This window comes from Microtus oregoni, unplaced genomic scaffold (assembly GCF_018167655.1).
Source record: "Microtus oregoni isolate MIOR12 unplaced genomic scaffold, Mior012 000022F_ref0000154, whole genome shotgun sequence".
In the NCBI taxonomy this organism is placed as follows: Eukaryota; Metazoa; Chordata; class Mammalia; order Rodentia; family Cricetidae; genus Microtus; species Microtus oregoni.
In genome coordinates, this window is record NW_024543081.1 from 32,410,519 (window position 1) to 32,427,605 (window position 17,087).

General features: G+C 47.5%; 1 protein-coding gene across 2 annotated transcripts; it reads left to right on the top strand.

The window, feature by feature from the left end:
- Window positions 1-1,697: 1,697 nt before the first annotated feature.
- Klhl38 (kelch like family member 38) lies at window positions 1,698-16,404 on the top strand. 2 transcript variants are annotated; one of them, XM_041671709.1, is made up of 4 exons: window positions 1,698-1,866; window positions 2,470-3,820; window positions 9,332-9,437; window positions 15,580-16,404. In XM_041671709.1, exons 2-4 carry the CDS (start codon window positions 2,471-2,473, stop codon window positions 15,666-15,668), a joined length of 1,545 nt encoding a protein of 514 aa, XP_041527643.1. In that variant the 5' UTR covers window positions 1,698-1,866; window position 2,470; the 3' UTR covers window positions 15,669-16,404. The 2 variants fall into 2 exon arrangements, with proteins under 2 accessions (XP_041527643.1, XP_041527642.1); XM_041671708.1 differs by lacking the exon at window positions 15,580-16,404 and adding an exon at window positions 10,484-11,878.
- Window positions 16,405-17,087: the final 683 nt, after the last annotated feature.

Below are 17,087 nucleotides of genomic sequence, written 5' to 3' on the forward strand. Positions count from 1 at the left end.
TACACTGCCCTGAGTGCCCTAAAAGCCAGGCACCAAACAGAAACGCTGTCAGATACGTGCATGGATCCATAAGTTGTTTATGGGAGCAAATATAAACATACGTAAGTGGAAGACATGGCTCTGGGAAGAGCCGGAGACCAGCCTGACCCTGCTAAGAAGTACTGCTGACAGGGAGAGCCAGCAGAGGTGTGGTTCGGAGCCTGGCAGGCTCTGACTTGTCTGCCCAGGGGTTACTCTGTGGCAACATGGTAGAGGTAGTGGCGATGGGAGAACCACAAACCAGGGCTAAAATCAGCAGGAGAGGCTGCTGTGAAAGTCCCAGCAGTGTGGGGAAAGGGCTTAGACCTCGCTGCCGCTTGTGGCTAGAGCAATAGTGGACAGCAGTGAAGGGAGGGGCACACCTCCCCCTCCAAGTCTTCCAGGCTTCTGCTGCTCATCACTGAGGGCCTGGCTGCCTCCTGCTCTGTCACCTCCACCACACCCCCAATACTTCTCTTCGTTCTTGTCCTCCTCTTCCTCCTCCTCTTCTTCCCTCCACATTGCCTTTTCTTCCTTCTACTCTGCTCATTCTTTCTCCCCCTCCTCCTCTTCTTCCTTCCATCTCTGTCTCCCTCCAACTTGTCTTCTCTTCCTCCTTCTCCTTCTCTCCCTTCCTCTATATCTCTTTTCCCTCTTCCTCCTCTCTGTCTTCTTTCTCATCTTCTCTTCCTCCTTCTTGCTTTCTCTTTCCCCCCTTCTTTCTCCATCCCTCCCTTCTCTCCTCTTCACTCCTTTCTCTTCTTTCTCCTCATCCTATTCTTCCCTGTGCTCTTTCTCCCTGGACCAAAGCGCCTTGCCTCCTGGTCCTAACTCACTTCTCTCTGGTGAGAGGAGACAGAACAGGAAGCCTGAGGTCTAAGGGAGCCCAGCTGAAGAGCAGCTAGGAGGTGTCCAGAAGGGGCAGGTGACAGGGACAAACACAGTTAGTACAAGTCAGAGTACATATCCACACAGGGAGACAGACAGAGAGGGGGGGAGGGGGAGGGAGAGGCAACGGAGGGAAGGAGAGAGAGAGAGAGAGAGAGAGAGAGAGAGAGAGAGAGAAAACCATGGGGACAGGAGGCCTAATTAGGGTCAGAATTTTCACAAGTCTAGAAACCCTAGAATGATTGACAAATTTAAAAAAAAAAAAAAAAAAGGACCACAGCATTTGCTATGGATTCCTTTGTCTTGTGGCCTGGAAGGGAAACCACAGCTCTCACAGCAGTCCCGCCAGGCAGGAGGTGGTAGATGGACACCTACTGAATAGCACCCAAGGTTCTGTCCTTTCTCTGCCTCTCCTATGACTATCTGCCACCTCTACTGTGACCCAGAGCTGGCTGTCTTCAATGATTCTGCGCAGGTCACAGCAGCCTGTTTACAGACATCTAGAGTTCCAAGGCACTCTTAGGACAAGGGACTCGGGATGCGTCCAAATGGACAGCAAAGCCTCGGTCGGAGAATTCGTTCCTCCCTTTCTATTTCTGCCGATGTAAACACTCGCCAGGGAAACAAGGCATGTGGGCATGCGCGGCCCTGCAGGCCCTCGGGTGGCTGCAAAAGGCAACTGGAAAGTCACATGTCATAACATTGGAAAGTACATATGCAGCTATTCTTAGGCTTGGAATGTATACACTGTCTGCCTGCCCGGCAGCCCTTGCACTGAGCCCCAGAAGCTGTGAAAGTGCCTGCAGCATAAACAAACCAGGAACTCTCCTAGGACGGAGAGTTTGCCAACAGAAGGCAAGGCCTGGGGTTTATGGCTTTACTCTGAGCCTAAGGTAGAAATAATCTTCTGAGGGGAAGAGACAGACCCAGCACCTGTGGATGTCACTGCAGTAAAGCAAGGTAAGTGTCCCTAGCACTTCATCCCTCGGCCGGCAGACTGCCTGGGTCACCAGTGAAGCCACAGAAATGTTTGGTCTTTGTTCTGTCAATGCCATCTTTAAAAACCCAAAGCCCATGCAGTTTTCTCCCTAGATTTTGCAACGGCCCCGTGTGACCCCTCCCTTTTGTCTGGTGACCAGAAGACCACACCCCCAGAATGTCAGCCTTGGGGGAATAACTAACCCCCAGAAAGAGATTCATAGCTGTGTTTACTGACAAGCCTGCTGAGGATCTGGACAAAAGCATACATTTCTTGTCAAATGCACTCACTGTTCTCTCGTGTCGGGCTCATATGTGAGTCCCTGACCATCAGCTTGGGTTGGGAGATGCCTAAGATTAGCCAGAGATGCTATGTGTCTTTTATCTCTGAGGATAAGCACAGCCTAAAGGAGATCACTTTGTGGTCTGCGGGGAGAGTGGTTTCCTCTTTCATCTTCAGTGTGTTCTGTTTGTGGTCCCACTTGGTAAACAGATAGTGGTGAATGAGGCTTGGAGCTCCCACAGTATGCGCTACCAGAAAGCCTTGCCCTTGCTTCCACTTAGGACTTCCCTCCTTCTTTGTAGGATGGATGAGGAGTTGCCAGATGGGGTTGTCTTCAAAGACCACAACTTCTCCTCTGACTTGCTGAGACAGCTCAACAGCTTAAGGCAAAGCAAGATCCTGACGGATGTGAGCATCTGCTCAGGAGCCTGGGAGGTCCCTTGCCACCGCAACGTGCTGGCCTCCAGCAGCCCTTACTTCAAGGCCATGTTCTGTAGTCACTTCCGGGAGAGCAGGGAGGCCAAAGTGCAGCTGCAAGGCCTCGACTCCACCACTCTGGAGCAGGTCATCACGTATGCGTACACAGGAGAGGTGCATATCTCTGCTGCCAACGTCCTCCCACTGATGGAGGCAGCTGCCATGCTGCAGTACCCCCGTGTGTTCGAGGCCTGCTCATCATACCTGCAGAGCCAGCTGACCCCCGGCAACTGCCTGGGCCTGGTCAGACTCGCAGAAATCCTAAGCTGTGAGAGCCTGAAGAAGAAAGCCAGGGAGGTGGCCCTGACTTGCTTCCCGGAGGTAGCAGCATCCGCTGACCTGAAGGAGCTCTGCGCCGCGGAGTTGAGACGCTACCTAGGAGATGACGCACTCTGCGGAGAGGAGGAAGCGGTGTTCGAGGCCCTCATGGCTTGGGTCAAGCACGACCTGAAGGCCCGGTGGCAGCACATGCAGGAGCTGTTGCAGCAGGTCCGCTTGCAGTACATCCACCCAGCCTTCTTCCACCACTTCATCGCCAGCGATGCGCTTCTCCAGTCCTCGCCCGCCTGCCAGGCCATCCTGGAGACAGCCAGCAAGCAAATATTCTGTTTGTACAGCCCCAGCGCCCAGGACTGTGAACTTCTGCGGCACATCCCCCCAAGGAGCTCCTACCAAGACTTCCTCCTCCTCCTGGGAGGGCGGAAGGACAGCCAGCAGACCACCAGGGACGTCTTGCTCTACAGTGTACGGACGGGCCAGTGGCAGAGCCTGGCCAAACTCCCCGCGCGGTTGTACAAGGCCTCCGCCGTCACCTTGCACCGTAGTGTCTACGTGCTTGGGGGCATGGTTGTCAGCGAGGGGAAGAGTCTCATCAGTAGCAGTGTCTACATCTTCTCTCTGAAGCTCAACCAGTGGAGGCTGGGGCGGCCCATGCTGGCAGCCCGCTACTCTCACAGGGGCACCACCCACAAAAACTTCATCTTTTCCATTGGGGGCACTGGAGCAGGGCAGGAGCTCCTGGGCTCCATGGAAAGGTACGACAGCGTCCGTGATGTCTGGGAGAGCATGGCTAACATGCCAGTGGCCGTGCTCCACCCTGCCGTGGCAGTGAAGGACCAAAGGCTCTATCTTTTCGGGGGTGAGGACGTCATGCAGAATCCTGTGCGCCTTATCCAGGTAATCAGCTGGTCCTTCTCACCATGTAAATGCCAAGTGTGTGTGTACACAGACACACACATGCACACACACATATATAAACATACCTAATATAATGACATATACATATACACACACATACATATGAGTGTCTTCAGTTATATGAACATGCATTCACATGCACATATATAACAGCATAAGCATGCACACATAATTATATACAGATACACTGATATAGGCATGAGCGCATATATAATTGGGTATACATACATGCACACATACATGTGCATGTGTTCAGTCATGTGTACATTCATTCACATGAACATGTATAGCAAACAGTATAAATACACATACAGACACATATATGCATATATGTAATTATATGATATGCTCATATATGCATGTGCACATATATAGTGACATATTGCAGACATACATGCATATGACAAACATATGTGCACACATCTATACACTTGCATGTATATGTGTGTACTTGTGTGTATGTGCATTTGTGTGCACATATATAATAGCACATACATATGCACAGATGTCATATATATGTGCATATATGCATTCTTGTATATGCATACACATAAACATACCTGTATGTATTTGTGTGTATATACATATACTCTTACTTATCATGGCATGTACATATCTATGCATATATGCACCTATGTACATATGCACACATGCAGACATAATGGAATATACACATGTACACATATACATGCACATATGCTGTATATAATAGTATATGTATATGATAACAAATACATGCATGCTTGTTTGTGTGTGTATATATGTATATACACATGCCCATACAGGCACACACACATATACATGGGCACACACATAGCATGCACACACACATGCACACATTTGCCTTTTACAAGGAATGAAGAGAAGGAACTTTTTAGTGCTTTTTGACTTATCAATTTTTATTGTGAGACTAATACAAAGTTATGTCAAGTACACCCCCATCCACAAAGAGTTTATCTTCACTTGAAGGAAAAATAACCTAGAAGTTCAGGCTGAAACATGTTAAAAAAAATAGGACAGTGAAGTCGTAGAAGACATTAGTGGTACCATTCACCCCATTACAAGTCTTCTGCACACCAACAAATCCCCTAGAATCTGACCTCGGATCTGCTGAATCAAAATCTCTTTGCATGGGACCCTGGCATCTATGCTTCATGAAAGTCTCTAGGAGGCTGTAAAATACGGCTATACCTGGGAACCTGGGCCTTAAATGACAGGAGAAATTCATTTCACTAATACTCTGAGAAGTGTGTTTGATAAAGGCCAACCAAAATAGCAAGTGCTGCCCAGCCTCCTGCAGGCTTCTAACAACTACTCCACAAATGGTAAGCTTCTCTTTACTATAGAGGACCCCCAGGAGTGGACTCTGCTCGTCCAATATGCTCTATACTGAGCACTGGCCACTGTAAAGGCCCTGGAGACCTGGGAGGAAACAGAAAATTACATTTAACCCTCAAGGAGTTGATAAGACAGTTGCAATTTGGAACCTGAAGACACAGGCACTGAGAACTTAGGAGGTGTCTTAAATGGGACCAAAGAATCGCAAAGAACATGAGGGTCCAGAGACTTTGAAGAAAACTCTGTGTTTGGCTTAAGCTGGGTTGAGCACAGAGAAAGAGAGCTGACAGATAAGAAAGAAGGGTGAGAGAGGAGGGAGACGTCAGAGCGGATGCTACGATGCTAAAATAAGCAAGCAGCAGAGGGACTGAGTGGGAGCGACGAGCTGACAGCTGAAGATGTCAGAGTTATCTGCAGAGGGAGAGACGGATCCTGGGTAAGGGTCCTTTGTAAAAGGGCTCAGAAGAAAAGAGGAGGCACAGCTCACCACCTGAGGGACTGAGCATGGCATACAGTTGCCAGGCAGAGCAAGGAGGAGGAAGGCCGCATGCCAGATGGTAGCTGGGGAGGGACCAGGTGTTAGCCCCCATGTAATCTTCACCATGCCCTTCCCACACTACCCCAGCAACCTCCTCCACCCAGATGCTGCCTCCAAGCCCCTCTTATCAAAAGTCCAGAACGTTCCAGAATGGCTTGTGGAGATGAAGCTGCTACAGCTGGACTTTGTAAATCTTGTCGAGAAACTGGGATGGTAACCTGTGAGGCTAGGGGCAGAGAGAGCATCCAAGTGTTCATGGATGATGGGGCAGCAATCAGTTTTGTATTTTTAGCGCCCTCTAGATCTGTGGTTCTCAACCTGTGGGTCAGAATCCCTCTAAAAGTCGAACGACCCTTCCCCAGGGGTCACATATGAGGTATCCAGAATATAAGATATTTAACTAAGATTCATAACAGTAGCAAAAATTACAGTTATGTAGTAGCCATGAAATAATTTTATGATTGGGGGTCACCACAACATGAGAAACTGTATTAATGGGGTGTAGTGTTAGGAAGGTTGAGAGCCACTACTCTAGATGCTTGCAGAGAAGGAACTGGAGGAGATCCAGAGAGGAGAGCTGGGAGATTCTCCCAGAAGCCCAGGCAAAGGGGCTAAACACTGAGCGGCACTGGAAGCTACTTCCACAGCTTTCTGCAGCCCATACTCCCCGTGACCGAGCTGGGAGAAGCTCTACTCTGACCCTCAAAACAGATCCACCAGAGGACTTTTGTGGAAAGCTAGACCTCCTCCCACCTCTCTTGACTGTTTTTTCCAAACAGAATCAACAAATGGGCTAGTGACTTCACGCCGCAAAACTGTCACCAGTTCCCTAAGAATAAAATGCCAAGCTCAAATAAACTTCCAGTTAACAGGTCAAGAAATACAGAGTGCAACCAAACCAAGATCCCCACAAAGCCAAACAAATACAGACTTGGGAGTGATCCTTTTGTAGTACGGCCAAGGAAAGCCAGGAGTGGGTGGAAGCGTTTGTATGCATGCTTTCCTTACCAGCCTAGCCTTAGCTTTGAAGTGGTCAGTCTACGCACTTAAATACAGTTTAAATGAATGCTGAGGCTCACTTGATAAAGCAGGTTGGGTTTTCGGGCAGAGGCGGAGCCAATGTTCTTTCCAGCACTGTCTTTCAATGGCGTCACTGGACAAGGTGGAAGCGTCTATGGTCCCTTTCTACCTGGCTTTTTTTCCACCTCTGTTTCTGGATGACAGACAGCAAATCCCACAGCATGAGGGAGTATCACTTCCTACCTGGGTCAAACATCCTTTGTTACCTGGCCACAGTCTCTCTGAGGTACTGTGAGGCCTGAGAGGAAATTATAAATCTGTCTCTGAGACCCGACACCAAGCTGAGAGAACAGAAGGTCAAGAGGAAACGGTCACTCGAGTAGAATGCAGCCAGCTTTTGCTTTTCTCCCCAGGATGCCACGTCCCAAGGAGTGTGTCACCAGTGTAGTTTCAGATGAAGCAATAGGGCTTCCCAGCCATTGTGACTACTCAGCCTCCTCCAGGCTTCCACAGGAAAAAGGGATGATGTAGGTCCTAGGGGGGTCTTGGTCTCAAAAACATCCATCAAGGCACCTTAAGACATTTCAATTGATTCGGGACTTGCCATCAAAGTCTGAACTGAGTTTGATTCCCAGAACCCAGTAAAAGTAGGAGAGAACAGACTTCACAAACTTGATCTCTGATCTCCACACATGCCGTGATATGAGAGTACACACATACACAAGCATACACACAATAATAATAATAATAATACTATCAGGAAATGCCATACTCCCTCAACAGATCCATGACCCTGGTGATCAAAAGCATGGCCTCTGGACTGAACCAGAAGCTATCACTGCCACTCAGTCTAGCTAGGCAAAGTCACTCAGTTTCTGTGAGCATCAATCGTGTAACCTGAAAAACGAGGAAGAAATAGTGGCTGCCTGAAAAATGGTTTGTGAATGCCAACTTCTTCCTGCTACTTATTTATTTTAAAAATACATTTACTTTTATGTCTATGGATGTTCTGCCTACATATATGTCAGGGCATCACATGCATGCTGTGGCCCTAGAGGTCAGAAGAGGGTATGTGATTCTCTGGAGCTGGAGTTAAGGACATCTGTGAGCCACCATGTGAGCTGCTAGGAACTGAATCCAGAACCTCAGGAAGAGCAGCCAGTTCTCTTAACCACTGAGCCACCTCTCCAGCCCCTATTAATTATTTTAGAAATAAAATCTCATGGATCCCAGGCTGATCTCCCTGTGTTGCCAAGGATGACCTCTACCTCTTGGTGGCTAGGATCACAGGTGGCACCAACCACACCCAGTTTATGTGCTTCTGGGGATTGATACGGGCCTTCATACATGCCAGTCATCCCCAGCCCCAAACTGTTATCAAATAGTAAGAATAGGGTCTCTGATGAAGCTAGAAATTCTATTTTATATGGAAAAGTTTCAGTGACAACTACTTCGTCGTTTTCTTCTGTAAACAAATAGGTTTTCATCTTCTTTTCTTACATGGAGTCCATCCTTTCTCTCGTGTGCTCCATCTTTCCTATGATTAAGGAGCTTACATTTGATATTTGAATTTTAAACTGGGGAAATCAACAGAAGAAGGAGTCATGGTTGAACCACATCTCAGAGGATGGCTCATAAGTCTGCCTTCTCTTTGATTTGTCTTCTTCCCTTGCTTCTCTTCTTTCTCAAAACCCTAATTCCTCTCAGGCACAAACTGTTCCAAAGCCTTCCTTACATAGCCTCAAACTTATTCTTGGTTCTCTGACCCTCTTTGCTACACAGGGACATTTAGAAATATAAACATGATCTAGAAATAAAAAATATTGGAAAAATAATTGGCTTCCTAAATATCCAAGTTGCTCCATTTCTCAGTAAAATAATCAAATATCCCAAGAAGGTAAGTGAAATGCTTACCCCAATGCAGAACTCTTGGTCCGGCTAAGGAAAATACAGTCGTTGGCTCATGGGGGTCACATGAGTAACTTCCAATACATTCTTCTTTCTACCAGCAAGAGTTCATTTATTGATAGTAATACCTGCACTTTAAAACCTGAAAAGAAATAGAAAGAAACAAATCCATTTCTGACTCACCCTGTAAATGACTATGTGGGCCACTGAGATGGCTCCGCAGTTAAAGGTGCTTGTCACCAAGGTTGTGGACCTGAGTTCAAGTCCTGGAACACATGGTGGAAGAAGAAAACAGAAACCCAAAAGTTGTCCTCTGACTTCCACACTTACACACACACACGCACACACACACGCACGCGCACACACACACACACCACTACATCAAACATCAAACACACACACACTCACACACACTCACACACACACTCACACACACACACACTCACACACACACACACTCACACACACACACACCACTACATCAAACATCAAACACACACACACACACACACACACACACCACTACATCAAACATGAAACACACACATTCTCTATCTGTCTCTCTCTCTCTCTCTCTCTCTCTCTCTCTCTCTCAATCTTGTAAAAATGTAATAAACAATTACTTTTCTACCCTTTTAAAGACATTAGCTTTAAAATTTGGTACAATGATTCTGTTTCCCCCTCAGGTTTACCACATTTCCAGAAACACATGGTTTAAGATGGAGACAAGGATGATCAAGAATGTGTGTGCCCCCGCAGTGGTACTGGGAGAGAGGATTGTCATTGTGGGAGGTGAGTGAACAGAGACTGACTGTGGGGAACAAACCCGGCAGCTCTGAGGGGAAAATGGCTGCTGACAGACAAAGCAGGTCTTCCAAAAAGCACATCCATCCTTTGAGGAGAGTGTGCAAAACTGGAAAAGCTATTCTCCTAGAAGCTTCTTTCAGTCTCGCTCTATAAACAAGAGATGGAACTGTACCCACTCTGCAGAGCTGTTGCCAGGATAAAACTAAAGCTAGCAGGATCATTCCAGACACAGTAAAGAAGAGATGTTTCCTGGAGTTAAGACTAGCTAGGTGTAGTGGCTCACACCTATAATTTGAGCACTTGGGAGGCTGAGACAGGAGGATTGTCACTAACTAACTAACACAGAAGCCAGTCTGTATTACAGAGTGAGTGCCAGACCAAACTAGTGTGAGATCTTGTCTCAAAAAATGTAATACATAATAATAATAATAACAACGATACTATTAATAACAACAACAATGGCTACCAATGCATCATTTCTCTGTAAATGCATTACACACACACACACACACACACACACACACACATATGTATATATATGGGGGGGTCTGGTTTAGGGGTCAAAGAGACCTGGGTTTAAATGACTATCATTAAGAGATTATATACTTTTTGCAAGTTACTCATCTTTCTATGTCTTGGTTTGCCCGTCAGTAAAATAGTAACCCTTAAAATAACTTTCTGCCATGGGAATCCATTTCTGTGTTCTCAAAGAAGGTCTCCTTCCCTGAATGGCAATGTCTTGGGCCACGTAGGAGAGATGAAAATGCCAACCGGGCTGCAGAAGCCCCCGGAAGGCAGAATTACCCCTACTCTACAGACGACTTAGATGGCTGCCTAAATGTGGACCATAGCCAGAGAGATCCAGATGCCAGCCTCAGTTCTTCCACATGCCAGGCTGCAGCAGGGTGCCCGAACACCCAGGCCTTGGTCCAGAATCCCACCCTTGAGTAGGCAGGGATCAGGAAGCTGCAACCGCTGGCCCACAGCCCCGGGTGAGCCACCCACCGCTGTCCGTGTTATTCCATTTTCAGGTTACACGAGGAGGATTCTTGCTTATGACCCTCGGTCCAACAAATTTGTCAAATGTGCAGACATGAAGGAGCGCAGGATGCACCATGGGGCCACAGTGATGGGGAACAAGCTGTATGTGACAGGTGGGCGGAGGCTGACCACAGACTGCAACATTGAGGACTCAGCCTCCTTCGACTGCTATGACCCCGAGACGGACACCTGGACGTCCCAGGGACAGCTACCTCACAGACTCTTTGACCACGCCTGCCTGACTCTCCAGTGCATACCCCACACGGCCGGCCTCACATGAAGGCCATGGGAACTTATCTCGGTTAAAATGCTGTGTGATGCAAGAAATTGCAACACAGCTCCAAAAGCTGACAAAAGCTGACAGAAGTCAAGACTACCACTCTCTAGAGTAGTTAAAAAAAAAAAAGCCTGTGGATGCTTTTCTAACTCCACCTCTACCTCTTGAACCAATGCCAGAAATTGCACTAGGATAACTGGCAAGGTTTGTATCACATCCCTCCAGATGGAAGTGGGGTTAACTACTTGATTGACAGCCCAAACTGCATGGAAAAGACAGAGGATGTTTCCCAGAGGAGCAAAGAATTATGGACATAAAAAAAAAAAGAATTATGGACATGGATGGATGAACACACACACACACACACACACACACACAGTTCATCCTTAACATCCAGAATAGGAGGGCTAGCCCGAGAGGACCCTTAGAATCACTCAGGTCAGTTGTCAGCCTGTAAAACTATTGTGGCTATGACTGTGTGTGACCCTACATTCTGTGGATACGGTACATTGAAAGTAGGCTCAGTTCAGTAGCTACCTAGGGTCTGTAAAATTATACTGCAACGAAAAACATAAGAGCAGAAAAAAAGCTTGCCTTTGGCAGATGATCTTTTAAAACTGCAGAATTAGTGTGGGGTTTCATTTCAGTAAGTGTTATAAGAATGACTTTTCTGGGGACAGCCAACAGATTCCTCAGCAACAACAGCAACCATTGCCCTCTGGATATCAGGGTTGTCCCTCCCTGTGGCCCCTTTACTTCCAAGTGCCCCTCATGCTCACTCAATGTCAGGCCCATGGAAAAGCTGAAGTGCCCATAAGAGGCTCTCAGTGAGGCCCAGATGATATAATCACAGGGAAGACATTTGGAAACATCACTGAGTCCCATTCAAGATGGATGCACAGGGGTTCTCTGAAAAGCATCCTAAGGTGACCCCCTCACTCAGCCTGGTGGAGAACGACAGTCCTGCTCTGCCATATGCACGGAAGACCTCCATGGCTACTCTCTACCCCGTCCTGTCCTGGCTAATGCCAGGCAATCTCAGGACGTAAGCAAAGTTGTTTCCCACCCACGGGAGCATCTGGAATAAATTTTGCCATTCTGTGTTGCATGCTGGAGTGTCTCTCCCTTCCCAGTGTTGCAAAAGCTTCTCCTTTGTGCTTTCACCTCAGGCTCTTCATGAGGTAATATTGTGGTCCAGGGGCACTGCTTGACCGTCGGCTCTTCCCTCAGCCTGATGCCCCTTTCTCTAACTCCCTCCCCCTTTTTGAAAGAGGATTTCATGTGCCCAGGTTGACCTCAAATACACTATGTAGCCTTGCATTTCTAATCCTCCTGCCTCCACCTTCTGAGTTCTGAGATTACAGGTGTGTGCCACCATTCCTGGCTTATGCTTCACTGGGGACCAAACCCATTGTACATGCTAGACAAGCATTCTACCAACAAATCCATTTTATTTGAAGATGTTTTAATCAGGTTCTTGGTCCCATCTCTTCTTGAACACAAACTTGGAAAGGAACCCAGCGATGCGAACACTGCCCAAACAGTCCACTTGCATTTCCTGCCCACGTCAACTGACCACACAGCACATCACTGCCTGCCCTCCACCTTGAGCTACTTTCCGCTTCCCACTTCCACGATGCCTCTTGCTCTTGCTTCTCCTCACTATGGCTCAGTTTTGTCTCCTCATTTTCATGACTGTTAAATGGGGATATGGCTGAAGTCTCAGTTCTTGTATGTCTCTCTCCTTGGATGGGTGAATCCAGAAAATATATGTAATTGTATATTATCCTCTTCAGACCTCTGCAGGCACCAGACATACACATGGTGCTCATATATGCAGATAAAATACACATACACATAAAGTGTGCATGTGCGTGCATGTGTGTGCTAAAATAGGTCATATCTGTTTAGAATTTTCTTAAGCCCTTTCAGTTCATGCAGGTGAGTGTTGCAGGAGGCTGCTCATTTATTCCCGGTCGCTTAGACCCAAAATAATCATACAAAAACTGTATTATTTAAATCACTGCTTGGCCCATTAGCTCTAGCTTCTTATGGCCTAACTCCTACATATTAATTTAACCCATTTTTATTAATCTGTGTATTGCCACATGGCTGTGGCTTACCAGGTAAAGTTCCGATGTCCATCTCTGGCTGGGTTACATGGCTTCTCTCTGACTCCGCCTCTTTTCTACCAGCATTCAGTTTAGTTTTCCCTGCCTAGCTAAGTTCTGCCCTGCTATAGGTCCAAAGCAGTTTCTTTATTCATTAATGGTAATCACAGCATACAGGAGGCACATAAGGATAGGGTAAATCCAAATCTTACTTGTATTCTAGTTGTATTGCCTTCCAGAATTTCTCCCAGAGGAATTTCAATGCAGAGGGATAATATTATCTTAGAATGGATCTTTTCACCACATAAACCAAGGGAAAAAACTAAAAAACTATTTGGAAGAAGTGTCTGAATTAATTATATAAACGCAGCCGAGATTATAGCTCCTTTTACTACTGATGAAATAAAAAAGTTGTTTCTGCCAGATGAAACAAGAAAACTAATAAAGACCCTCATCTTGTGTGCAATGAATTGATGAGCCTCCCCCCCCCTCTATTATCTGTTCTGCTGTCTTCTGCCTTGCCATGGCTCTCTCAAAGACTGTCAATGTAGATCCTCCATAAACATATAACAAGTAAACTAAGATTTTGGCAAGTGAAGAAAGCTGTCAGATCCACAGCATCTCTGAGATCTCTGTGTATGTGTGTCTTTCTCTCCCTCTCTCTCTGTCTCTCTCTGTGTGCATGTGTGTCTCTCTCTCCCTCTCTCTCTGTCTCTCTCTGTGTGCATGTGTCTATAGGTGTGTGTGTGTGTGTGTGTGTGTGTGTGTCTATCTGTCTGTCTTAGAGGGAAGTTTGTGTAGGTGCTGGATACAGGCCCAAGCTCCTCAGCTAAGCATCATTCTGTTTCTCCCTCCGGCCCCCTTTCTCACCCTGAGCTGAATTTGGTGGGTCCTGGTGGGTATGACATGGCATGGCCAGGAGCCTAGAGACAGAAATACTTTTAAAGAAGCCTGTTTTCTGGAATGGGAAAGCCACGCTGTCTGTAATATCCTGTAGGAGACTTGACTTTATTTCCCTCTCCTCTGTCTAATCATTAATAAGCTGCCCTGGGCTGTGGTTAAAGTTCATCCAAGTCTCTCCGGGTGACAGAAGAACTATGTGAACCACTTCCTAGGGTTCATAAAGAAAGGTGGCACGCCACAGGCCAATTCTGAGAGTCTGGGATGTCTTGGTAGAAGGGGCATCTATGCACCTACACATCTAAACCCCTGCTGACCAAACCCCAAGTCCAAACTGTACTGCGTGCAAACGGCCCTTTCCAGTCTGCAGAGGATAATCTCTATCCAAAGCGAAAGAGAAAGATGCTTTGGGCATGAGTCTTCTTCCTTGGTCTCACTGGCTGAGTACAGCTCGCAGGCTGCTGCTGAGGTCACAGTATATTTAGTTAGCAGCAGTTAAACTAAAAGGTTTCAAGTTAAAAAAAAAAATGTTGAGCAGCCTGACCAATCCTCTCCACAGACAGCAAGAGAGGGAGGAGGAGATGGAACTAAGAGCCAGCAAAGACAACACCAAAGAAAATGTCAACCCCCTCTCCCCCCCTCCGCGTCCCATGATGAAAGAGTAAGCAGACAGAATGGGAAAGGAGCTGACAGAGAAAAGGCAGTAGCAGAGGGGGAAACTGAGTCAGGGAGTGTAGACGATGGGAGCAGGGTTGGAGGAGAGGCCAGTCCTCAGGGCTGGGCAATGCCTATTCAGCCCAACTCACAGTAGACGTCTGGAAAGGAGGTCTGGCTGCCCTGGGGTCACCATCACACACACAGACATGTCCACCCAGATACTGAGTCAAAGACCCATCAGAGGCTGTCATGGTCCATCCCACACAGACCCTTCCTGATTTGATTTTCTGTCCATAAGTACCAGGGGCTCCAGAGAAACACTCACCTCCAAGGCCTAGAGTCACCACTCGCCCTCCCAATGGCTGACTCCTCTGCAGCCACTCTCTGTGAGAAAGAATATAGTCTTGAGTATCTATCCCTCACAACCAAACCCTGAGTTAGAAGAGACTGACATCACCATCTCTAACAAAATACGAATGTCCAGAGGACACCCTATGACTGCATTTCCTCACACGCTGCACCCTTCCCAGATCTCCCTCAGCCCCATCATGCCATGCCCACCATGCCACACCCATCACACTCCTGTGTCTTAGCGCCCACTGCTCCCTCCGCCATGATGACTTCCCTCGCGGTCACTTTCCCAACCTTCATCTCCTCTGTTCTGTGAAGCTCTCTCCAGCTTCCTACCCTGTCTTTCCTCCTGGGTTCTAGCCTTTTCCACATTGTACCATTATAGGAACTTATTTCTTTTCTATGTCTATGTGTGTACATATGCTTGCAGGTATGTGGACAAATGTACAAGTCGGAGCGTGTGTGTGTGTATGTGTGCGTGTATGTGTGTGCAAGTCGATCTTAAGTGTCATTCTTTCTTGAACCTTGTTTTACCTTGAATAACCTTGTTTTCTGAGACAGGGTCTCTCATTGACCTGCATCTTGACTATTAGACTAGACTGCTCAGCTAACAAGTTGCAGGGATCCTTGTGTCCCAAGCCCTGCCCGCATCTCATCCTCAGTGTTAGGATTACAGGCATGCCACCATGCCCAGCCTTTAACATGGGCAGTGAGGACTGACTTCCAATCCCTATCCTTGCACGGCGAGCATTTTACCAACTGACCTACTTTTCCAACCCTCTAATCACAGGATCTTCTTGGGCCAAGTTGGAAGAGAAGCTCTTCATGGAGGCAAAGCAGAATCTTGGTCCCTGGAGACCCCAGGGTCATGCTCACTGAGTTCTTGGCAAACAGATGATGGAACAAACGAGAAGATGAAAAAGGGCACTGGCCTCCAGGGCACTGGATGGTCCGTGCAACTCTGGAGCAGCCAGGACGTAATTACCAGACTGACTGACTTAAATGAGGAAGGACCTCGGATGATGTCTGAGCTTTAAAGTTGATCAAAGGTGGGGCTGGAGAGAGGGTTCGGGAGTTCAGAACACTTGCTAGCGCCCAGACAGACACGCAGGCAAAAATGCCCAGACATATAAAATAAAAATAAAATCTAAGTTATTGAAGATCTGAAGATAATGAACATCGTTCTGCAATGGAGTGGAATCCGATAGGGAAGACAATGACCGCTTTGCCCAGAGAATGCGTCTCGAGACCGGCTGAAGGTACACAGGGATTGGCCCTGAACCCTGGTGCTCTGCCAGCTCGCTGTATTCTTGGATCATTTTTCCAGAGAATTCCTCCTCTAGTGATCTAGACTTTGGAAGGCATTAAGCTCTATGTCAGCCTCGGGGACCGCGACCACTACCCCTTCCCAAAGGCAGCTGATGGTGTAAGCAGCGCAATGCAGAGGACACAAACTTGGGAGCAGAAGACCCGGGATCAGATTCCAGTTCTGCTCCTCGCTGGCAGGACAGTGGTTTCCCAGCGGCCTTCTCTCTCTAAGCCTCACAGTCCACATCTGAAAATGGAATGTTTAAACCCCTGAGGGGTTACCACAGATAATGAGCCATCGGGTGCCTGCCGTAGAAGGACACTGGGCGCAGCTCGAACACTTTCTCCTTGTCAATGAATCTGTCTACCTGCCCTTGCTACTGGCTGGTCTATACAATCTCAGTGGGAAACCTTCCTAATTACTTTTAGCAAGGGTCAGCAATTGGCCCTTCTGATGGAAGGTTCTCCTGCCCCATTTCCACATTACCCCTCTCTCTGCTCATGCGTTCACTCACTCATTTAGAAGCTCAGCAAATCGAGCCCAGAATCCCTTGTGCTCAATGCATTGTGCTCAATCTGAAAACCACAGAGAGTACAAGGAAGAGTCCCCCCACCTCCAGCCACTGGTCCATACATAGAGACAACAGAGCAATGGAATCCACCCAGCATATTTGGTCCAGATAGAAAAGGGACAAGGGAGCAGGGACTGATGTCTGTTGGCTCTTCTTCGGGACTGTCTTGAGTCCTCAGGTATGACATTCATTGCTGAGGGCTACGTTTACAATGTACATGAGTTGGGCATTTTAGGAGAATTGAAGGCATTCTTCATGGTTCTGGAGGAGGAAGTACCTGGTCCCTGCACAGGCTCTAGAGAAGGGCTTTCCTGCTTCTCCCTCTGTGATTCCAGGAATGCTCAGTGTTCCAGGATTGTCGTTGTCTTGCTCACTGGCCTCTGCCCTGCCTCGTATACATGGCCTTCTCCTCTTGAGC